This window comes from Equus przewalskii, chromosome 1, assembly GCF_037783145.1.
Source record: "Equus przewalskii isolate Varuska chromosome 1, EquPr2, whole genome shotgun sequence".
NCBI classification, from domain to species: Eukaryota; Metazoa; Chordata; class Mammalia; order Perissodactyla; family Equidae; genus Equus; species Equus przewalskii.
This window is the reverse complement of record NC_091831.1, coordinates 162,547,666-162,571,149: the sequence shown is the minus strand read 5'-3', so window position 1 is coordinate 162,571,149 and position 23,484 is coordinate 162,547,666. Positions and strand designations below refer to the sequence as shown.

The 23,484-nt window shown below is 48.8% G+C and overlaps 1 protein-coding gene and 1 pseudogene across 1 annotated transcript; both read right to left on the bottom strand.

Annotated features, from left to right (window-relative positions):
• Window positions 1–3,811: 3,811 nt before the first annotated feature.
• LOC103561491 (granzyme H-like) lies at window positions 3,812–6,509 on the bottom strand (annotated as a pseudogene).
• A 12,967-nt stretch (window positions 6,510–19,476) lies between these two features.
• Window positions 19,477–23,150, bottom strand: LOC103561488 (granzyme H-like). The gene is made up of 5 exons (XM_070628181.1): window positions 22,908–23,150; window positions 21,692–21,839; window positions 21,051–21,186; window positions 20,588–20,845; window positions 19,477–19,946 (listed from the first exon to the last, which is right to left on the bottom strand). The coding sequence occupies exons 1-5, from the start codon at window positions 22,960–22,962 to the stop codon at window positions 19,785–19,787; spliced, it is 759 nt and encodes a 252-aa protein (XP_070484282.1). The 5' UTR covers window positions 22,963–23,150; the 3' UTR covers window positions 19,477–19,784.
• Window positions 23,151–23,484: the final 334 nt, after the last annotated feature.

Genomic DNA, 23,484 nt, shown 5'->3' with positions numbered 1-23,484 from the left:
GTGAATACCAGCATCTATGTCACATGGTCACTTTAGGCATTAGATTAGGTGCCAAGTAGTCCATGTCTGGCATATAGTAAGTGCTCAGTAAATATTAGGAAGAAAACTTTAGTAGGTACAAAATACTTGTTTGCAGAAAGAATGAATGCTTTTCATATGAAATGAGATAACAGCATTTGCCCTGCCAATCACTTAAAATGGATTTAAGATTAAATAAATTACTGAGTGTGAAGAAGCTTTTCAACTTCTCTGAGGCTCTGCAAATGGGGAGTCCTGCCATTGTTGTTTACACTTCCTACTCTTTTTTTTTTTTTGAGGAAGATTAGCCCTGAGATAACTGCCTCCAATCCTCCTCTTTTTGCTGAGGAAGACTGGCCCTGAGCTAACACCTGTGCCCATCTTCCTCTACTTTATATGTGGGACACCTACCACAGCATGGCTTGCCAAGCGGTGCCATGTCCGTACCCGGGATCCAAACCAGTGCACCCTGGGCTGCCGAAGTGGAACGTGTGCACTCAATGGCTGTGCCACTGGGCTGGCTACTATACTTCCACTCTTAAGCTTATCTTTCTTAACCAAAAATTCTCAGTGACGTGATTTTTTTTTAACAAGAGCAAGGTTGAGGCAGAGCTGCATGGCCCATTGTCTTATATGTGACAACGTTTTCCCAGGACAGCCAAGACCACACCCCTATTCCCACCAAGGAGACGCAGCACAGGAAGCACAAGGCTCCTTCCTAGGAGGATGCAGGGAAAGCAGGGACAAGGAGCTCCCCTGGCTCTCCCTGTCCTGTGCAAACAGTCTCCCCAGGTCCGGGGGCTCACAGTCTAGCACTTTATCCCCAGGGAAAAAATATTAGCTTTTAGTACATGAACAGACCTTGGAGTTTTCCTTCAGGGGAACAGGTGCTATTTAAAGCTCCAGGACAGTGGAATGCTGATGTAGCGCGACAGCAGGAGCAGTGAAAGTAGGCTGCGACGGGTGATACAGGCCCCCAATTAATCGAACTGCTCCTATCCTGCACGCAGTCAGTGTATTTTCTCCAATTTAGTTCATATTCCTGCTATGAAATCTAGAGATTTATGGATTCTGAGAGTGAAAGGCATCTTAGGGCTGTTGAACCCAGAAGCCTGCTCCATGATTCTCTCCTCAATGTGTGGCCAAGCCACAGGCCCCCACCTTCCTGGATGGGGTCCCTTATCTCAGGGGTGGGCAGGCCCCAGGCTATGCTAAAGTGAAGACAGCTCCTGGTTGACCTGCGCAGTGGGGTGCTGGGTCAAGGGAAGAGAGCCTAATGCAATAAGGTTCGTAATTAGAAGTGAGAAAGATGCTGGGGCCAAAGGGGAACTGGGTGAGGATTTTGATCAGGAGGAAACAGACTGAAGTGAGGTGCGGACACAGGTGAGATGGTGTCTACAGGGTCCTCCCATCACCTGGGGCCGGAGCTCATCTTAGACCCTACAGGTCCTGGGGTGAAATCTCAAGCCAGGGTAAAGACTTTAGGGGTACAAACCACCCCCACACAATGAGAACTGAAAGGGCAAATGAAACAGAAGTGCATGTGTTTGTAACCACATACACACACAGTCAAAAGTCTCAAACAGATAGGTAGAAAAAACCCACAACCATGGATTTATTCCTGCCTATAAATAGAAAATAATTCTCAACGTTTATAGACTTCATAACACGTAAACAAATTATACTTGAATATTAATGATTGAAAGGATTTTTCAGGCTGTGTTTCGTTTTTACAAAGTGGAGCTGTCCTGTGGAAATAAATGCACTTGCATGGTGACTTGGACTCCAGATCCTGTGTGTATATATAGAAATATCCACACAAAATAGTTATACCTTTTAAACCACTTTTCTCCTAGTCCAGTACTCTGCAGGGGTAATTTGAGTAGGCATTGATGATGATAAACACCCCAGTTTAGAAGATGTTAAACCAAGCTTATCAGAGCTCACATAGAGAAACAAATTAGGCAAACTGAAGTAATTTCAGCTAATGAAGTTTGATTCCAAACATCCAGATCAATTAAGCTTCAAGTACTTGCTTGGGTTCCTGCTCTGTAAGGCAGCAACGCGCTGCTGCCTAGAGGATGGGGCTGGAAGTCCTAACAGAGAAGGTCTGGAATGAAGGTGACAGAACCATTCAGTGCCTCGTGGATATATTTCTCAGGCCTTGCTGTTTGAGGATCACATCATATTGAAATGAAGGGAAAGTGAGCAAGGTACCCATGCGGACCCTGCTTATTGAGGGTCGCAGGGGTTCTAAATTTCCAAGGAGCTGATATCGTGAGAACATGGTCAGCCTTCTGGGTAAAAGCTGCCCAGTAAGAAAGCGGGCATCAGTAAGGTGGAAGGGCTTCCATGGAAGGGTGGGAAGCCCGGGAACTTGAAGTCAGGTGATCAGCAGAAACTCGTCCTGGTTCTGACGCAAACTAGCTGTGTTTCACATCTCTGAGTCTTGGTTTTCCAATCCTAATTAGACTGGATAATTTCTTACGCCCCTTTCATCTCAGAAGTTCTCCATTTCAAGCCAGGTCTTCCTCCATCCTGACAGGAAACTCTAAGTGTGGAAGTGTGTGTGTCTGTGCGTTCTGTGTGTGTGTACATGAGAGAAAGATTAAGGGCAGGAGGGAGGAACTACAGAGGAGTTACACCTTGGCCCTCTCTGAATTTGGATGAAGAAGCGCTTCCTTCAAGGCTTGGCCCTCCATTGGTTATGTGTCCAATACTGTTTTGAAACTAATTCAGGCCACTATTTGCTGTGGTGGGGGCAGGTGGGGATGTCTCAGCAGGCACACATCCGAGAAAACTCACCTTTGAGTCTTAGCCCCACCCACAGACCCACATTTAATGCTCTTCCACTTCCACTGCTTCCATGTTCCTTACCACCCAGCACCCCCATCTTGCTCAGAACTTCCCAGAAATGGACAGTAATCTAGACAAGTGGCCTCCAAACATTTTTGGAGTATACATGCCATATGCGTAAATATTTATCTAGTAATAAAATATACATGAGATAGTAGTACACTAAATAATTGTGTACATTATGAAATCTTCACAGAACAGAAATTAAAATCATATAAGTTTATCAAAGAGTAGAAAGAGACATTTTTTAATTTTCTTGCCAAATCCTAATAGTTTCATTTCGTCTTCCCCTTGGATGCACACATCCCATTTCAGAGAGCACTGCTTTAGTACAAATTGGAGGCAACGTGACATGGTGTTTACATTTATGGCCTTGGTGTCAGACCGATTTGGGACTGAGCCTTGACTCTACCCCCTAGCAGCTATGGGCAAGATATCTAAACTTTCTAGGCCTCAGTTTTCTTGTCTGTGAAATAATAGTATATTTCTTCACGTTGTTATCATAATTATTACCATCATCTAGATGTTTTCCTTATCTATTGTGTTTTTTGTAATTGTGTTTTTCAGTCACTCTTGCATTAAATTATTTATTGTGTACATATTTATTGAGCACTGTTTATGCTTTAAATGCTGTTGTGATTGATAAGAAGACAGCAGGGGCCCAGCCCCATGGCCTAATGGTTAAAGTTCTGCACACTCCTCTTTGCTGGCCTGGGTTCATGGGTTCAGATCCCAGGTGTGGACCTACACTGCTTGTCAGCCACATTGTTGTGGCAACCCACGTACAAAATAGGGAAAGACTGGTACAGATGTTAGCTCAGGGCAAATCTTCCTCAGCAAAAGAAGAAGAAGGAGAAGAAGACAGAAGGGACCACTGCAGTTGAATGCTTGCCCTCATGGAGTTTATATCCTAGTGAGGGAGACAAAGATTAAACAAATTAAGACTGCATGCGTGGACCCAGGCTGCCCAAGCTCTCAGGCTGAGGCATGAAGATATGGCCACTCCCATCCCCGAGAGCTCCCCATTTCCTCTCTCCCCGGGTCTGTCTTGGTGGCTGCTGGAAACCTTACCCTGAAGCAGTTCTTCATCTTCTTTGGGTCCCCTACACAAATCTGGGTGGCCTGGTTGCAATGGTGGGGGAAGTGGGAGTAACAGACATCATCCTTCTGCACAGTCAGCTCCACCTCCTGCAGTGTGTCGGACACTCTGTCTACTGGGGAGACTTTCCCCCAGCCAGCCACACTGCACACCTCTCTGGGCTTCACCTGGGCCTTGCCCCTGGGCAGGCTGATGATCCTCACAGCTGCAGTCTGCTTGGCCTTTCTCTCCAGCTGAAGGGAAGACGCAAGAAAGTCCAGCTCAGCCACTGGCCTCCTGGGCCTGGACACCGCGATGGGGCTGCACTGACTTTCCTCTCCCCTGAGCCACTGGGACTAGTCAGGCGGCCTGGATGGGAAGGAGGTGAGGGACAGGTCCCAGTGGGAGGGGAAGCAATCTAGACGGAGGACAGCAGGAGCAGCAGGGAGGTTCCCTTATCTTTAGTAAAATGACGTCATTGGAGAGGTTCTTAGGATTATAGTCTGGGTGGTGGATGGCTTGTCTCACAGTCATGACCTGCTGGGTCTTCTCCTGCTTCTGGATGTTGTGGGCCCCAAGGGTGACACTGATTACTCTGCATAGAAAGTAGACTGAGGTGGTAGCATGCATGGAATCAAAAGAGATCCAGCCCTAGAGCCATGAAGGGCAGGTGACATGGGGCAGGGTAGGGCTGCAATTAGGGGAAATTGAAACAAGAGGAGGACTGGGCACTGAGTGACTGTCCCCTGTGCTTCTCAATGACATTGAGGGTAGGTCACCTGGATGCTTTCTTTAGCCCTCAAGTCATATTGTGAAAATACTCTGTTTGCATTTTGACCCCAGTGCATGCTTTCATCCTTCCCAGCTGCTTTATTTGGCCAGTGTGGTCTCTTTTCTCAACTGGGCCACTTGCTCTCACCTCTGACCCTCTGAACCCAAAGGTTGCCTGTCCTATTTCTCACTTTCCATCACCCAGTCATGGTCTCAGATGGCTCCTCTCATGAGCTCTCATGGCCTTGAGTTACCAGGAGCCGGGGGAGCTCCCCTGGGCTGCAGTCCCTGGGCAGAGGGCAGGGGTCCCTGTAGGGGTCTCAGGAGGTGTCAGTTGTCTGCAGCCCCTCACCTTCCCCGGCAGTGAGCAGCCATCAGAATAAAGTCCTCTCACATGCGAACACTGCCACACTTCATCTTTTTGTTCACAAGCAGAAACTGAACAAACGCCATGTAGGGGCGGGAGTGGGGCTTGGCCTCATGTCCTCTGATGATGTCCTCTGAAAGAAAAGACTAGAAGATTGGCTTTCTGGGAGCGGCTGTGGTCAAGAGGAAAGGCTCTGGAAGGTGGTGATTGAGGGTGGGGTCTACAGTGCCCTGCTAACACGGGGGAGTGTCCTTCCAGGTTCTCCTTGCAGCAGAATAACCTTTTCTGAATGTCAAGGCTCAGAACCTCCTGTGAGAAAACGGAAGACAGTATTTGTTGTCCCTGTCCTACTTCAGACCATGCACGGAGGAGGTAAGAGCTGTCTTCACGATGGTGGAGCCCAGAGGATCGTGGACAGGGCACCGCTACGCCTTCTGTCTCAGTGAGTCTCCCAAGCCCTCTGAGCCTCTGCCAATGTGTCAACTGGTGCCCATATCTAATAATCTGTCCATGAGCTTATGGTGCTGGATTTTCTAATATCCTCATGTCCGAGGGTCTAACCCGTCCTAGGATCTCAGTAAACATTTTGTGGCTGCATGAATGAACATCCTTCACTTAGCTTTAGGTTGAGGTTTGGTGGGGATCATGCTGGTGGGATTGAAGTCTCGACCATTGGCCTGGAGAGGGGACACTGTGTGGAGCAGCCGATGGCCTGAGACGGCAGGGGGAGGTGGGGCTGAAAATGTGCTGCCCAGGACCTCGGCAGAGCCACGGCAACGGGGCGCCCTGCATGCAGTGATCCAGCCCCTTCAGAGATCAGCTGCTCCCTGGGCTTCTCTCCTCAGCAAGGGTGAGGGGGTGAAGTTACCAGGAAATGAAACTGAATCTTAAGCTGGGTCCAGGACAACTCTCATTACCACACCCGATTTTTCTGAGCCGCCCTTTCTTGGGCTGGAGTGAGGGATTTTAACTACTTGTCATTTGTAGCTTCACGTAGTCTGCCAGATGCCTTTCTATGAACAATCATCTTCCCAGGTGATAAGCGAGAGAGGCCCACATACTAAACCTTCTAGTGAACAGCCTTCCTTCCTGCCATCCTTTTTGAGTGTCTATGCAGCATCGGACTTGTTAGTGTAGGTTTGGGATAGAGGCTGGCATCTAGCAAGATCTTGGGCTCAAACTGAGGAAAATCCCTGACTGTGCTGGGCAGAAGGGTGAGGAGTCCAAAGGGTTGTGTCAGATGGGCTGAGGTTTCTGGAATGGGGATGGTCACTCACCTGTCCCAGCCTCAGGAGGCAGAAGAAACGCTAACAAAAGCAGCAGTGGCTGCACCTTTCCTGAAGGTCTGCTGGGGTCACAGCTGCCGGTGTTACTTCTTTCCAGACACAAGGTCTCCAAGGGGAAGGCAGGAGGGGTGGCTCAAGACCTCACAGACGTCCTAGACCTGTGCTCTTCTGGTTTTCTTGTGTCATCTGCAAGGTGGTTTGTCGAAGTTCTCTGGCTTGGCTTAGGTGACAGTAGCACTGCCACCAACCACACTTGCACTCCCAGTGCAGAGTCACAAGGTGAAAGCAAGAAGAAAGAACAAGAAAGTGAAGCCTGTGCTGCAGCCAGCAGAGGAGCTGGACCCCAGAAGCCCCTCGGTGACTGAATCTAGAATGTCTCCATTTCTCAGCTCCTGGATCTTTTTCCATCCTGATGAATTCATGAATAACTATTTAGGAAGCTTGCTCCAAGGAGATGACTGAGATGGCTCCTGCCCTTGAGAAGATGGCAGTCGCCTTGAGTAGACTGAGAATCTGTGGTTAGAGTGTAGGCCAGTAGGGGCTGTGGTGGGGGTCTGCTTGGTGGTGGGAGATAGAGTCTGGACCTGCCTTAGGGGCATGTAGAGCTGGACACACGTAGACACCCCCAGTGGTAACCTCACTGCCTCTCTGACCACAAGTCCAGCCTCGTGTTTTGGAATATTTAGAATCCCCTCTTTAAATGTAAATATTCCATGACAAAGAGAGATTCCTTTATCCCACAGTTTTGAGTGAAATCCTGGACTTGATATTCATGGGACCAAAACAAACCCTCATTGAGTCCATCAGAATTCAATGCCTAAGTGGTTTATTCTTGAGTCATTGAGCACCCCTGGACCTGAGGGGGGGATTGTTCCACCTCAGTCAGAGTGTCTGTTTTCTGAGGAGGGAGTTGCACTTGAGAAATGCTGGTTCCTGGTGACAGATGATGGGGAAATGGGTGCTGATCATCCTAATAATCACTATCCACTAAGTACTCTCTGTCCCGGGTCCAGTGAATCACAGCTCTGATGTCCCTGGGCCTAACGATTATAAGTATTTGCCAACAGATTATCCCAACATCCTCTCCAGTATGATGACAGATGAGGGAGTAGTGGAAAAGAAGAGATTATGAATTCTAAATAGCCGGATCCCAATTCTGTCAAAGCAACGGAATGTTATGAAGAAGGAGAAAAAGAGGGGAAGGCATCCTGCTTAAGCACTAATGATGATGATCTCAGGGTGGTGAAATTCTTGGGAATTTTCATACTCTTATTTGTCTGTTCTGCCTTTACCTGTCTTTCTTTGATGAACATGTATAACTTTTCTACCCAGTAAACATTTTCCCATAGTCGAAGCACACTCATCAATGACAAACATTCACCAGACCACTTCTTTCTAGTCTAGCCTTCTCTAAGGTGGATATTTTAAAAATGAGTTTACTTTTCTCAATCCGTTCTTATATACAAGATTCAGAGATTGTTGAAAAGTTTACTCAATACGCTATAGGCTCTAGGACATGTTGGTGAATAAAGAAAGAATTAATGATTTCCACTCTAAAGATGGAAGGTTAGTAAGTCCCTGGCAGCCTCCCCTCCATCCTCCTCTACCCAGTGCATTTCTGGCTTCTGCCCCAGAGAAGATAGATGGATTAATCCTGGAGGCACTTTTTCCATGGGGTAGAAAACTCAAGGTCCTGGTGTAGACAGGTGAATGTTTCCCATTCTTTTTTCCAAAGGAGACAATGTCCTGAGCCACTTTGTTCCACACAAGGGAGCCACTGGGCTCCCGCTGTGGGCAGGGGAGGAGGGACTGAGTTGGGCCTTGTCCTGCTCCTCCTCTCCCTTATGCCCTGAGGTTAAATAGTCTCTGTTTGGGGTCTGTGAGTGAGATGTGGGCCAGGACAGCCTTTGTGCCCCTCTTTGGTTCTGGGGCCCCAGCCTAGCCTTGACAATTCCCTTCTTTTTCTCCCCCAGGAAGACTTTGCCTATAAGTGGCTCTGTGACAGGCTCCTATCCCTGCAGGGTAACGGGACACCAGACTGAGTTGGTGACAAGGCTGAGTACACAAGGATATAGCTAGTTCCCTCTGCCCCAGATCTCCTCAAGCTTGGCTGTTCCCCAGGCTGAGCGTGGACAGTGCTGGGGATCTCACCTTAAAAAGAGTCTTACTCTTTGTTGGGTCCCCTACACATATCTGGGTGACGGTGTTGTAATGGTCTTTGTAGTGAGAGATGCGTTGCTCACGCCTTTGGATATCAAGCTCTACCTCTCTCAGTTTTATGGCCGAGGGAGTGTTCCCACCAAGGTGCTCCCAGTTAGCCACACTGCACAATCCCTGGCTTTGCCAGCTCTCTCCTCCTGGGCAGCCAGAGTGGGCTCACAGAGGCAGTCAGGTTGGCCTTCCTCTTCAAGCTCAGGGCAGAGGAAAGGAATTCACAAAGACTCCAGGGACCGTCATCAGGTTGACTTCTCTACAGCCCTGAGACAAGTGAAGGGGTCATACTGGGAAGGAGGGACAGGAGTGAGGTCATGGGGGATTCAAAACTTCAGGATTAAAGTGTGCAAGAACCAGTGGAGAATGTGCCCTACCCTTAGAAATGCAATGCCCTTGGAGAAATTCCTAGGCTTGTAGTCTGAGTGGGGGATGGCTCCTCTCACAGGGATGACCTGCTGGGTCCTTTCCTGCTCCTGGATGTTGTGGAGCCTCAGGGTGAAGTGGGTTAAGCTGCACAGAGCAAAGTGGGACGTGCAGTCACAGGAGATGCACCCCAGGAGCCATGAAGGAGGCAGGACGGCTTGGGACACAGCAGGACTGGAGTGGGGAGGAATTACAGGGGTGGGGCCCTGGTGCTGAGCATCCCCGTGTCCTCTGCTTCTTGACATTCCATGCTGGGTGGCAGTTCCTGGAGCAGATTACGGGTGCTCAGTCAGATGCAGAGCTTGCCTGTGTCTAAGCAAAACCGTGAATTTCTCCCCTGTGCACTCTGGGCATGGAGCACAACCTCAGCCTCCTCCCGATGGCAACTTTGACCAGCCTGTCTCTTCCACAGGCCCCTTGAACTGACCTGTTCCTCTCTCCCCAAAGCTTACCTGTCCCCTGAAGGGCTCTTCTGTGTTACTAGGTGGCCCAGCTCTGCAGCCCCTGAGAAGAAGTTTCTCTGTGAAGTGTGGGCAGAAGGGTGGGGCCACACGCTGTTCCTCACCTTCCTCAGCAGAGAGCGGCTGCTGTCATCACAAAGTCCTCACACTTGAGGAAACTCCTGCAGCTTTTTCTTTTCTCTTGCATCTGGATCAGAAGAAATGCCAGATAGGGACAAGAATAAGGATTGGCCTCATGGCCTCTGATGGTTTTCCCTGAAAGAAAATTTTACCCTGCTTGCTGTGCTCATGGAGTCACAGGCTGGAGGAGGGGACTGGGAACAAAAGAGAGCAGGGTGGGAAGGAGTTGGGGTGGCAGACAGTGGGGTCTGTAGTAGCCAGAAACAACTAAGAAGGAGGCCCTGCAGGTTCCTGGGGTGGCAACTCTGGCTTGCCTAGTGACCCTCCAGACTCAGATTCTCTCTCTGACAAAGCGAAGAGCAGCCTTCGTTCTTAATTCCTGCTGTAGACTCCTGTGTGGCAGACAGGAATGGTGTTTGGAACAAATGATGAAGGCCTGCTGAATCCTGCAAAATCCTTTCCCTGACTTTCTCTGAGTCCTTTCCTCCCTCTTATTTTCCAGACCTCACTGGGCTGCTGGTCTGTAATATTCAGAACATGAGCTCAAGATGCTGGGTTGTGTTTGCTCTGTATCTGCTTGAGCCTGACACGTCATAGGTGCCCAGTAAATATCTTGTCTGCCCAAAGGAATGGCTCCCAGTTAGCGTCTGAGGAGGGTAGGTTTGGATAGCCCTGGTAGGTTCTGAGCAGCAGGCAAGATGGAGCCTTCCAAAGTTATGGGGCCCATTGACTGAAAAATTACCAGAGAGACCTTGAGACTGATCCAGGCGAACATCAGTATTAAGAGAACTGAGATGCCGCCAGCTCTGGGATCAACTGGATCCTTAGCTTCTTTACTGGGCAGCATGGGAGTGACAAAGGTTGGAGAAAGGAGTGGATTTGGAGCATAGATTGTAGGTCACTGAGTTAGAAAGCTAGTGGGCCCTACTTTGATTTCAGAAGCCAGCCCCTTTCTCCAAACTGCCCTTTCCTGGGGAATTAATTATTTCTCATTCCCAGCTTCCAACCTCCTTCCAGAGGCCTTTGTAAAAGAACCAACTTTCCAGATGACAAGGGTAGGGCCTGGGGAGGAACAGTATCTGCTGGCCCTTGTGGGGAACAGTGTTCCGCTCTGCCATTCCTGCTGAGTTTTCATTATGCATCAGATTTGCTGGTCTTTGAGGGAGGTTGGACCTGGAGTTCAGAAAGTTCCTGGGATGGACGAACACCAGGATGTGTCTGAGTGCAGTACCTGAGCAGGGCTGAGCCAGTGTGGGATGATGCTGGGCCTCTGTTGGTAGGGACAGTCACTCACCTGCCTTTCCCCTGTGGGGCAGAAGACACGCCACCAGGAGTGGCAGGGGCCACATTTCCCCAGGAAGGCTGCCCAGGTCACTGCTGCTGGTGCTTCCTCCTTGTCGTCTAACTCCAAGTGTCTCCTCAGTGTTGTGGCCTTTATCACATAAGGTTCGCTCTGAACACCTCACACTGCTGTCTGATCAAGTCCTCGGGCCTGAGTGGAGTTAGAGCTTATCAGTCACCACACAAGCACTCGCAGCTCTTGTCTCAGTGCTGACCATACTCACAGAAAGCAGGAACTGCCAGCTGCCCTCAGGATGGTTGGGGATGTTGATCAGCCAGTAGCAGGTCTCTGAGCCCCAGCAACCTTTGGGGAAGATCCAAGAACATCTTCATTTCCTCGGCTCTCTTTGGATGTCATTATTGAGGATGATCATTTATGAAGCACCTTTCTGCGTGAGACTAGGGGACATTGAGATGAGATTCCTTGCTTCTGATGGAAAGCCAAAGCCATCAGTGATCAGATAACGCTGGTGTAAGCCATGGTCAGAGGCATTTACGGATGGAGTGGGAGTATTGCTGAAGAGGGCTTGCTCCAGTTACTAAAGATCGAGTGGTTCAAAAGAACAAACCACATTGATTTTGTCCACAAATCTGCATTTTGGTCCGGTTTTAGTGTGGATAGCTCCCCTTTGTTCCCCTTCGAATCAGAGGAGGCTTGAAGCCCGGAGGCCAGAATCAACTGAAGGTTCGCTCACACATGCCCAGTGGTTGGTGCTGGCTGTCCCCTCGGCACGTCCCTTCCTCTCCATGAGGGCCTCTCCAGTAGTCTCTGTGAAGGGGATTGTTGGGTCTTCCATGCATCATGATGCTTGGCTCCCCCAGAGTGAGCATCTTCCAAAAGAGAGCCAGGCAGAAGCTATGTTCTTTTTATTACCTAGACTTTGAAATCATAATGTGTCCATTCTACCCTATTTCACTGCTTGGGCAATCAAAAGGCACCCCTGGCCCCAATTAAATAGGAAAGGGCATAGACCCTGCCTGTGAGTGGGAGGAGTGTTGTAGTCCTTTAGGAAGAGCCTGTGGGATGGAAGGTATACAGAGGCCATCCCAGCAAAGCACAATCTGTCACGCTGCTCTAGGTGCCTGTAGAGTTGGTCAGAGGCTCTGATGTGTCTAAGCCCAGGTCACAGCCTTTGATTGGTTGGAGTCTGCTTTCTCCAAATCCTGGGTCCTGAGAATGAAAGAGTGCTGATTCTCCCCAAAGTTATTCTCCTCAATGAATTACTGATACCACCTGAAATAGGAATGGATGCCAGGGAGCCAAAGCAATATTCTCACACCACTGCCCAGAGAACGACATTTCTGATAGCCTGGTACTATTTTCTAAACGAGTTCTCTTGATTATATCCCCATGATGGAAAAAGAGGATTGAGTCACGGGATTGTAAATGTTCTAAACATGTTGATCCCAATTCTCTTAAAAAGCAATAGAACCTTAGTTAAAGAAACAAGCACAATGTCAATGGTGAGTCTGGCAGGGGAGCCACAGTGAACCAGAGTGAGGCATCCAAGTCGTGCCTGTGTGGGGTGGGGAAGGTGCTCACACCAGGCCTCCCTCCTGTGTGGACACCCTCCTCACCTCACGTTGGCTCGGACACCCTGCACTGGGCAGCACAGATTGGGGTGTCAGACTACCTGTGAGGTGAGGATGGCAGCCCAGTGCAGGGAGTGGATGCCCAAGTCGGGTGAGCAGGGTGTTCACACTAGGGGCTGGCCTAGTAGGTGGTATCGGAGCTCAAGTGGGGAGACAGGGGCCTGTACAGGGGGGCAGGCTGGTGCAGTTTGTCAGAGCAGACTGATTAGGTGGGCTTTGGCACAAAGCGGCTGCTGACGTGGAATGTCAGAGCCTACATGGAGGAAGGAAGGGACCCACATAGGGGATGATGGGAATGTGGAAGGTTTGTTATGTAAATCTCTGTGGGGATTAATCAAATAAGTAAACATAGTAAGACTAATGATTAGCTGTCTAAAGATTCGACAGTATTGATGGTATCAATGTAAGTTTCCTGGGTTTGATGGCTGGATTGTGGTTATAGAAGAATGTCTTTGTTTGTAGAAATTACACAGTAAAGTATTTGGGAAGTGACAGAGCGCCATGTCAGTAACTTTACTCTCAAATGGCTCAAGAAAACAAAAGTTCTTTGTATTGTACTTGCAGCTTCTTTGTAAGCTTGAGATTGTTTTAAAATTAGGAAACCCATAGCTTTCAAATATACAAAAACCATCAGTTTGAAGATATAACTGAAAAGAAAATCTGTTAGTAGTAACAAAAAACCAGGATGCTAGGAAAAGCTTAACTCGAATTGTGAAAAATCTGTTTGAGGAAAAGTTTTAAATACTCCTGAAAACACAAAAATAGACTTGAGTTATAGAAAGCTAGGCTTAGTTCTCAGATAGGACGGATCTACATCAAAATGTATGATTTCTCCCCAAAGTAATATGTACGTTTATTGTGATTCCTATCAAAATACCAATTTTTTTCCTGTTACACATGTTCTAGATGATTTCTAAAATTTATGTGGAAAATAAGCAAGGAAGATTAGCTAGGAACGTTACGACGAAAAGAAAAAAGACTAGTAAGGGAGAGGATGAACCTGTCAGATATTAAGAACATCTTATAAAACTTCTTTCCTGACAACAGTGTGGCTCTGACTCATGAGCAGACAGAGACCAATCAGACAGAATAGGAAATCCAGAAACATTCCCCAGTACATATGGAAATGTAGTTTTTCATAAGGGAGCATTTCAAATCATTGGGGACTTTTTAATAAATGACACTGGATCAACTAGACAGTGATTTGTTAAGAGATTAAGTTGGAGTCACATTTCACACAAACCACCAGAATAAACTCCAAATAGCTAAGAGATTTAAATATACAAAATAATACCATACATACACTAGAAATAAACATGGGTAAATTCCTCTATAAACTTTGAAAGGGGAAAGCTTTTCTCGCAATGACTCTCAATACAGAAACATTAAAAGAAAAGATTGATAAATAAACTTCGTTATGTAAATAAAAAACATTTTTAACTTGTATGTCAAAAAGCACTGTAAGTAAGTTCAAAATACAGACAGCAAACTTGGAAAAAAAAAACTATTGCAACATATATCATAATTAAAGAGCTAATCTATCTAATATATAAAGAATTCTGAAAATTCAGAAGAAACAGATCAAGAACCTGACAGAATAATGGGCAAAAGACAAGGCAGTCCACAGTAAAATATAATTAAAATATAATGAAGAGTCTCAGCTCAGTCAGATTAAGAGAAATGGAAATAAAATATGGAAAAAAGTGGAAACAAAAACTCTACCAAGACATTCTATTTCAACTCATAAGCGGCCAAAAATTCTAAAATTAAAGAGCACACTCCATGGGCAAGGCTGTTTGCTTTGGATTGGTGTTGCAGGATATGTCTTTACTTTTTCTTCCATAATTTTACTGTCATCCTATCCATGTCTTTATATTTGAGTGTCTCCTGTAAATAGGACAAAATTTGTCTTGCATTTTTTTTAACAGAATTTATTTATTTTTATTTTTGCTTTATATTCTTTGAGGAAGATTAGCCCAGAGTTAACATCTGCTGCCAAACCTCCTCTTATTGCTGATGAAGACTGCCCCGGGGTTAACATCCATGCCCATCTTCCTCCATGTTATATGTGGGACGCCTGCCATAGCATGGCTTGCCAAGTGGTGCCATGTCCGCACCCAGGATCTGAACTGGCGAACCACGGGCAGCCGAAGTAGAACATGCGAGCTTAACTGCTGCGCCACCAGGCCAGGCCCTATCTTACATTTTTTATACAGACTGACAATCTCGGCCCTTTAGTTGGAGTGTTTAATCTGCTTACTTTTAATGCAACTACTGATAGGATTAGGTTGCAGAATATCATATTGCTATTTGATTTCTACTTGTGTGATTAATTTTTTTCCTTTGCCCTTCTTTTCCTGACTTCTTTTGTTGTATCTCCTTTCATCTTCTTTATTGGCTTTTAGTTATAACTCTATATAATATTTTAGTGGCTACTCTAGGATTGCAATATGCCTCCTTCACATATCACAGTCTATTTTGAATTAATGTTATACCACTTCATATAAGAACATTGAAATCAAATATTTCCATTTATCCTCCTTCCCACCCTTTGAGTTATTTATTTCATACATTTTGCTACTATATTCCATAAATCTTAAAGCATTTTTGCCTTAAAGAGTCATTAATCTTTGAAAGAAATTTATATAAAGTCTTCTATATTTCATCACATTTCACAATTTGATTTCTCTTTTGTCCTTCCTGCCTATGATGGAGATCGTTTCCCTTCAGCCTGAGGAATTGCATTTAGTGTTTCTTGTGCTGCAGGTCTGACGGCAACAAATTTTCGTATTTTTGTTTTTCTGAAAATGTCTTTACTTTGCCTTCATTTTTCAACAATATGTTCACTGAACATAGAGTTCCAGAAAGAGGTAGCCTATTTCTTTCCAATCATTTAGAAATGTCATCTGGATACTGACCCTGATATCAGTTTCCCCACATTAAACCCAGCATATATGGGGTTAAAACCAAAACACTAATTCCATGCTTACTCTCTGGCTTCCTGGCACCAGAATCCACTATCCTCCATGGAGACAGACATCTTCAAGGACAAGCACCTGGATCATCTCCTCCCGCAAAGAGATACAGGCTGGTGGGAAAGCTGCTGACCAGCAAGGTCACGGACTACCTCCTCTCTGCAAGTGTCTCAAGGCCAAACACAGGCTGGTGGGAAAGCTCCGACCAGCCAGACTGTATGCTCCCCCTCCCCTACCTAAAACCCCAAATAAAAACCCTTCCTTTTAGCTTTTCGGGGAGTTGGGGATTTCAGCATTAGCTGCCCTCTTTCCTTGCTCAGGGCTGTGCAAGAATAAAATTCCTACTTTCTTCACCACACCCAGTGTCAGAGATTGGTTTGCTGTGCAAAGGGTGAGTGAACTCACCTCAGGTCCAGTAACAATCTCTCTGTCTTCTGACTTCCATCATTTCTGATGAGAGCTGATTGTTACTCTTATTGTTGTTTCTCTTAAAGCAATGTATATTGCTTTCCTATCTGTGTACTTTCAGCCTTTTCCCTTCATATTTGTTTTCTTTTTTTTCTGAAGAACATTGGGCCTGATTTAACATCTGTGTCCATCCTCCTCCGTTTTTTGTATGTGGGATGCTTGGGAAGGCATGGCTTCATAAGCGGTGTGTAGGTCCACGCTGGGATCCCAACCAGCAAACTCAGGGCCACCGAAGCGGAGTACCCAAACTGAACCACTGCACTGCTGGGGGGGCCCCTATCTTTGGTTTCTACCAGTTTGACTATTATATGCTTACATGTGGATTCCTTTGCCCTCCCCGAGGTTCACTGAGCTTCCTGAATCTGTGGATGAGGAATGTAGTCTAGCAATAGGCGTATGATGAAAAGGAACCAGTGGCTGCACTTCTTTTATGGTGAAATGTGTTTGTAGGACAAAAGCAGTGTTGTGTGGGATAGCAAGACATGAAATCAACCCTGTGAGTTCTGTAAGTCCACAAGGGGGAACCGGCAGAAGTACGGTGGTGGGCAGGAAGGCAGAGCCATCCCCAGCCACGTTCAGAAACAAATAAGCAAGATCTCACATTCCTTTGGGCCTCTTTCCCCCAGGAGCTGGCTTGGCGGTTATCTCCCTGCCATCCTGGGACCCAGCTCTTCTGGTGGGTCTGGAGGGAAGGAGGGGAGATGGGAGTGGGTTTGGGTGAGTAGAGGCATTTCCTTGAGGTCATTCCAGAGATCTTTTATTTATTTATATTTAAATTTTCATTACAGAGGTACTTGTGGAACAGAAGGATTGTTTCCTCAAAGGTAGGGGGTACTTCCACAGACAAAGGAGTTTTGAAGGAATCTGCCTGATTAGGGTGCTCACCCACCCCCATCCAAATGTGCCCCTGAGCAGACCTCAGCTCACTAAGCGAGGTGTTGGAATCCTTGTCACAGAATGACTGCACAGCAGCCCAGAGGTTTGCTCTCCAGGGAGGAGTCTGAGCAGAAGCTCAGCTCTTGTTCAGGGATGCCAGGAAGTCATCACGGGGCGGGGGTTAGACAACATGTCAGGGCTCTTGCTGGCCTGGCTGTCAGGGCGCCTGGGCTCAGTCCAGGCTCTGTTCTAACTCTGTGGTCCCTTCAGTCGGCCACTGCCCCCTCCTGGGACTGTGTCCCCCCTCATCTCTCACAGGAGGAAGACCTGCAGCAGGGTCCTCAACCTTTTTTAACCACAGAAGCATTTCCTCAAGTAAATGTGATATCTGAACTAAATATGCATGTGGCTGGGCTACTTTTTTAAACATTATTTTTGTTTTGCTTTTGGCATTTTCCTTTTTGTCTTTTTCCAACAAGGAGCCAGGTGCTTAGTATGTCTTAGATACAAAGATATTTTTTCGGCTCCAGATCAGAGCTGTGTGTCCTCACTGCTCTCCTCTTGTGAAACTGTCTGCAGTCATGAAGAGATTATGTTGCTGCCTGCTTTGTGCACAAAAAGATGAGAAAGATGTGCCTGAGAGGGTTACATGACCACAGAGTACATACCCATTGTGGTGAGAGGGTAGTGCTGTGTGTGTTTGGAGCAGGAGCTCAGAGCTGGAATGTATGCTCAGCTCCCAGGTCGTGCCCCATATGAGCGGCAAGCCCTTGGAGAGATGGCTGCTGGGAGTGTTTCCTGAGCTGAACCCAAGACAGGGAGATTCTCATTCAGCAAAGGATCCTATACTACATGTGTGGGCTCTAAGCCAAAACCGTCCCAAAGTCAAAAAATTTGGGTGGTCTGGATACTATGGATGCAGCAGTGACCATGATGGTCTACAGAGGAGAGGCCTTTCTCCAGTTTTCCAGACCATGTGAACCTCCCTGATTCTGGTTTGATTCTCCGCAGGCAGGAGGTACAGTAACCACAGGGATCAGCTTTCCTGCCACTCCTGTTGGATGGGTGTTTAGAGTCTGACTCTAGTTGCCTTCAAGCAAATACATAATACAGTTTTGCCTACCATCTGAATCTGTACAATGACATTCCTACCTGCTACTTTTAGGCAAATGAAGGTAAGGCTGCCCTCGCTGCCCCTCTCCCTCCCTATGGGCTGACCTCTCCTCTAGGTGAAGACAATGCTGCAGTGGACAGAGTGTGGTGACTTCACCCCTAGAAACTAAATGACTGCTGTCATTTGCAAATCCCACGCCTGCTGCTCTAGAGTCACATGTGCTCATGCTCACACGAACTGTGACCAGCAATAGAAACAGAACGCAAGTACTTTATTCCTGTGGATTTCCCACGAGATCTAGGCCATGTGCACTCATGTGAGGAGGCAGAGAGAGTTACATGATTTGGGTGAAACTCCCACTGTCAGTGTCCCTCGGGTTCAGATGACAGAGTCTGTATTAGGTCCACTGGGGATCCCCAGTGCTGGGAACCTAGGACCTCAATCAGGGTGTGTTTTTTTATTGATGGAAAAATTGTGCTTTCCAGTCCTACTGCAGAGAGGGTAGGGCTAACTCAAAAGGCTGAGACAGCCTAGGTGACCAGTGAGGGGTCTTAGCCTAGAGGCCAGCAGTAACTAAGAGGGACAGGCTGAAAGGTACTCAGGTTACTGAATGACCAAGAGACCAATGCGCCCTGAGCACTTCGGGGGACACTGGGCTGGATGTGAGGAGTTGAGCTGGCCTTACCAAGTGAGAGATGGGGCGGAGGTTTTGGAGAGACAGCCTGCCTGCTGTGTCCTCCATGGATCCTGCCTGTTGCCAGAACAAGCCTGGTTCCTTGTGGCACTCTAGGACAGGGCATGAGCTGGCCTGGCATCTCAGGGGAGAGGCCCTGCTGGAATCACACGGAGCTCTGGGTGTCTTAGGCAAGAGGGTTATAAGGAAGGGGCCAACTCAGATCAGGCTTGTGTGGAGGGGACAGGAGTTAGTGGACACTGAGATCTCTCAGTAGAAAGCAGGGATGGAGAAGAAGGGGCAGCCTGGAGACTGGAGGGCAAGCTGGACCCCAAGGTCACAGGAGGGCAGGGAGGAAACTCAGCCTGGGTGAGAACGAGGAGCTTCTCCAGGGACCCAAGCTAATTGCGCGCCAGCTCCCTGGCTATGGGAGAGAAATGTCCTGCTCAGGCAACCTCTGCGCTCCCCAGTGTGTGTGACTATGCCATTGAGCTGCAGCCCCAGGGTGCCTGCTGGGTGTCAGGGACCCATGGTGTCCTCCCCCTTCCTCTCTGCCATATAACACAGGGAAGGAGGCCAAAAGTTCACCCTGAGCCCCAACACCAGAGAGGTTCATGTTTTTTCCTGATGGTGCTCCGCTGCAGCCCTGGCAGAAGGGCAGGCCCAGAGAAAGGTGAGGGTCAGAAGGAGCTGGGTAACAGATTTGCATGAGGTTTGGGCAAGGTGGTGGGGATGAGGGGGAAGAGGAAGAAGCAGAAAACAGCAGATTTGTGTCATTGGCCTTCTAAGCACAGAGTTGGTGCCTGTGAATGAGGGTCAGTGAATAAACAAGAAACCAGCCCTTCCTGCTCAGGTCAGAGACATTTATTCAGTTACTGGTGTCATTGTGGATCAGCTACAGAGAAGGTGGGCTGGTTCCTACAGTTAGAGGCTTTTCATGGTTTTCTTTTTTTTTTTTTTAAAGATTTTACGTTTTTCCTTTTTTTTCTCTCCAAAGCCACCCAGTGCATAGTTGTATATTCTTAGTTGTTGATCTTTCTAGTTGTGACATGTGGGATGCCGCCTCAGCATGGTCTGATGAGCGGTGCAATGTCTGTGCCCAGGATTTGAAGGGTCGAAACCCTGGGCAGCCGCAGTGGAGCGCACGAACTTAACCCCTCTGCCACGGTGCCGGCCCCTTCATGGTTTTCTTTATCCAGGGCAGGAAACTTGAGACTTTGGTGAAGGCCCCTGGAGGAATCCCGAGTATTCGTCCATAGGAGACAATGCCCTGGATCACGTTCTTACACACGAGAGGGCCCCCGGAGTCCCCCTGTGGACAGAGAGCAGGGAGGATTGAATCTGTGCTCCCTGTTCCTGCCCACCTGCATCCCAAGTGCCCTCTCAGTGAAGACCGCCTGGCCTGGCCTCCATGTGGGAGATCAGAGAGCAGGGCAGGCCCCTCTGGGGCCCTCAGCTGCCCAGTCCTGACCCTGGACATTGTCATGGCTTCATTTCACTCAAGGGGCGGCTCCCTCTTCAGGGTCCCAGATCCTCTCCCGTGAGGGCACTGTGGGACTCTGCTTTGGTCTACCATGTAAGGACATGGAAGCAGGCAGGTGAGGAGGACACTCAGCATGGAAGGTGAGCCACTTAACCAAGATGGGAGCCAGCTCTGAGGAGCCACCTGGTTTGACTGCTGCACACCCAGGGAGCAGTATTCTAACACCTGCTGCCCGGCGTGGGGCAGAGTGTTGCAAATTCATGATCTGGATGGAGCACCATGTTTGGTTGCTACTCAGGCCCCTTGTAGGCTCCCAGAAGGCCTATGACTCCCCACTCTGGCTTCGCCTGCCTTCTCTTTCCAGGAGAAAGATCAGAGTGTAGGAGGTGAAGGAGTCTCCACTGCTTGGGTTTGAAAGTCCCAAAACATCCCTCTCCCCAGAGCCAAGCTAGGTAGATGCCCAGTCTCACCTTATAGGAAGACTTCTTTTCCTTCGGGTCCCCCACACACAGCTGAGTGGTCTTGTTGTAATCGTGCCAGAGGAACTCGCACACCTGGTCCTGCTGCACGGTCAGCTCCACCTCCTGCAGAGTGTCCGATGCTCTGCCGATTGGGGTGACACTTCCCCAGCCAGCCACACTGCATACCTCTCCAGGCCTCACCTGGGCTGTGCCCCTGGGCAGGCTGAGGGGCCTCACAGCTGCAGTCCACATGGCCTTTCTCTCCAGCTGATGAGAAGAGGCAAGAAGGTCCAGCTCAGCCACTGGCCTCCTGGGCCTGGACACTGAGTTGGGGCTGCACTGACTTCCCTCTCTCCTGAGCCACTGGGACTAGTCAGGCGGCCAGGATGGGAAGGAGGGAAGGGACAGGTCCCAGTGGGAGGGGAAGCAATCTGGACCCAGGACAGCAAGAGCAGTGTGGAGGTTCGCTTACCTTTAGTAACATGATGTCATTGTTGAGGTTCTTAGAATTATAGTGTGGGTGGGGGATGGCTTCCTTCACAGGGATGACCTGCTGGGTCCTCTCCTGCTTCTGGATGTTGTGGGCCCCCAGGGTCACCTTGATTGAGCTACACAGAAAGCAGGGTGGGGATGCCGGGGGGCATGGAGTCAAAGGAGATCGAGCCCAAGAGCCATGAAGGGCAGGTGACAGCTGGGGCAGGGCAGGGCTGCAGGTGGAGAAATCAAAACAACAGGAGTACTGGGCAGTGGGTGACTCTGAGGGGGGATTCTGGGAGCTTTGTCAGCCCTCAGGCAATATTGTGAAAGGACTCTGAGTTTGCCTTTTGACCCTAGTGCATGGTTTCATCCTCCACAGCTGATTCATTTGCCCAGTGTGGTCTCTCTTCTCAACTGGGCCACTAGCTCTCACCTCTGACCCTTTGACGCCAAAGCTTGCCTGTCCTATTCTCACTTTCCATCACCCAGTCACGCTGTCAGATGGCCCCTCTCATGTCCTCTCATGGCCTTGAGTTACCAGGAGCCAGGGGAGCTACCCCAGGCTGCAGGCCCTGGGCAGAAGACATGGGTCCCTGTAGGGGTCCCAGGAGGTGTTAATTTTCTGTGGTGCCTCACCTTCCCCAGCAGTGAGCAGCTGTCAGAACAAAGTCCTCTCTCACGAGGACACCGCCGCAGCTCTTCCCTTTTTCTTTCTCCAGAGACAGAACAAATGCCATGTAGGGGCGGGAGTGGGGCCAGGCCTCATGTCCCCCGATGATCTCCCCTGAAGGAAAAGTCTTATCTGCTTGTGCACACCCAACCAGTCCACCAGGCATGCGTCACCTTGATGGCTCAGGACTGCTGGGCATCTGGGAACCCGAGATGGCCTGGAGTTGAGAGGGGCTTGGGTGGGGCTTTCCCTCTAGAAAAAGGAAGAGGACAGGCTTGGCCTGTGAATGTGTCCTCCACAGATAATTGGAGGTGAGCATATGCGTCTTAGGGACAGAAAAATCCTAGAGGCTCCTGAAAATTCATCTCCTGACTTTGCTTGGTTTCAAAAGACTTTCTAAGGCCCTGTTGTCCTGTGATGTCTGGGATGATGCTGTTTCCAGTGGGGAGGACTTAAGTTTAGGGATCTAGATGTTGTCATAGCCTGTTTCCCATGGCCTGACACATAGTGGGTACCCAAAAGCTGTTTGTTGGCTGCATGAAGGAATGGCCCCCAATGGGCCTGAAGGAGAGTTTGTAGGGCCAGTGCTTGTGGGATTCTGGAAAGCAGAGAAGTTCAGGTCTGCAAACAGTGGCTGCATCCTGGAAAGAAGGGAGCTGCTAAAGGCCTGGGAAGAAAAGCAGAGTTGGAGAAGGGACTGAGGGGCCTTGGACTGAGCAAGGTACCAGCAGTCCTCTGGGGACAGTGGTCCCACCAACTCTGGGGTCTGCAGAGCTCCAGACTTCTCTCCTAAGCAGACACAGAGGGGAGCATCTGTGTCATCCCAGACCTGGAAGCCAGGCCCACTCTGCCCTCTGCGGGGGAATTCATTATTTTCTCTTTTCCAGTTTCCCTCCCTCTGCCATGCACTTCCAGTTAAGTTCCACTTTGCAGATGGCAAACGTAGGGCCTAGGGAGGGAATAGCACCCACTGGCTCTTCTTGAGAACAGCCTTCTGCCCTGCCATTCCTGCTGGTAATTTATCCAGCGTCATACATGGGATTCTGAGTTGGGATGGGAGCTGGGATTCAGAATGTTGCTGGTGGATGGATGGATCAGGGATGTGCAGAAGGGGCAGGAGATCTGAGCCCACTGTGTTTGGGGGGAAGGGTTGGGCATCTGAGGGCGGGGATGGTCACTCACCTGCCTCTGCCCCAGGGGACAGTAAAAATGCCAGCAGGAGCAGGAGAGGCTGCATCTTTCCAAGAAGTTTGCCCAGGTTGGGGAGGCTGGTGCTTCCTCCTTGCTCTCTTTTATCCCCGAGGAGAGGAAGGAGGTACAGATGGGATCTGTGCCCTCAAGTCCCCCTGTGGTGTGTGGTGTTTCATCAGAGATGGCTTTCTATGAAACCTTCCCCGCCCCCACTCCTTCTGCCTGATGACATCCTCTGGGTGGTGATGTGAGAATCATGCAGTGACCACATCAGAACCCACAGTGGATGACTCAGGGCGGATCACCTGTTCCAGCCTAGAGCAGGAACCCAAGGGTACAAAGTGGAGACTGTGGGCTGTGGTATCGACAAGTAGAGGTATTGGAGCCCCGGAAACCTGAGTCCCCAGTGATGGAACCACCAATACCTCATTTCCATGTTGCTAAGTCCATCAGGATGATTTCTTTAGCAAATGTGTGTTAGGGCACTTCTCTGTGCCATGACCAAACATAGTGGAGATGTGTCTCCTTCCCTTAGAGAGCTGTCTGTCTGATGGAGGAGACAGAAGCA

Excerpts from the sequence above, each read along its gene's own strand:
- LOC103561488 (XM_070628181.1), bottom strand. The coding sequence starts at position 22,962 with ATGCAGCCTCTCCTGCTCCTGCTGGCATTTTTACTGTCCCCTGGGGCA. Across the intron at positions 21,187-21,691 it reads GCTGCTCACTGCTGGGGAAG|CTCAATCAAGGTGACCCTGG; the intron begins GTGAGGCACCAC and ends CTTTCTGTGTAG. Across the intron at positions 19,947-20,587 it reads AAAAGAAGTCTTCCTATAAG|GGGGACTCCGGGGGCCCTCT; the intron begins GTGAGACTGGGC and ends CTCTGTCCACAG.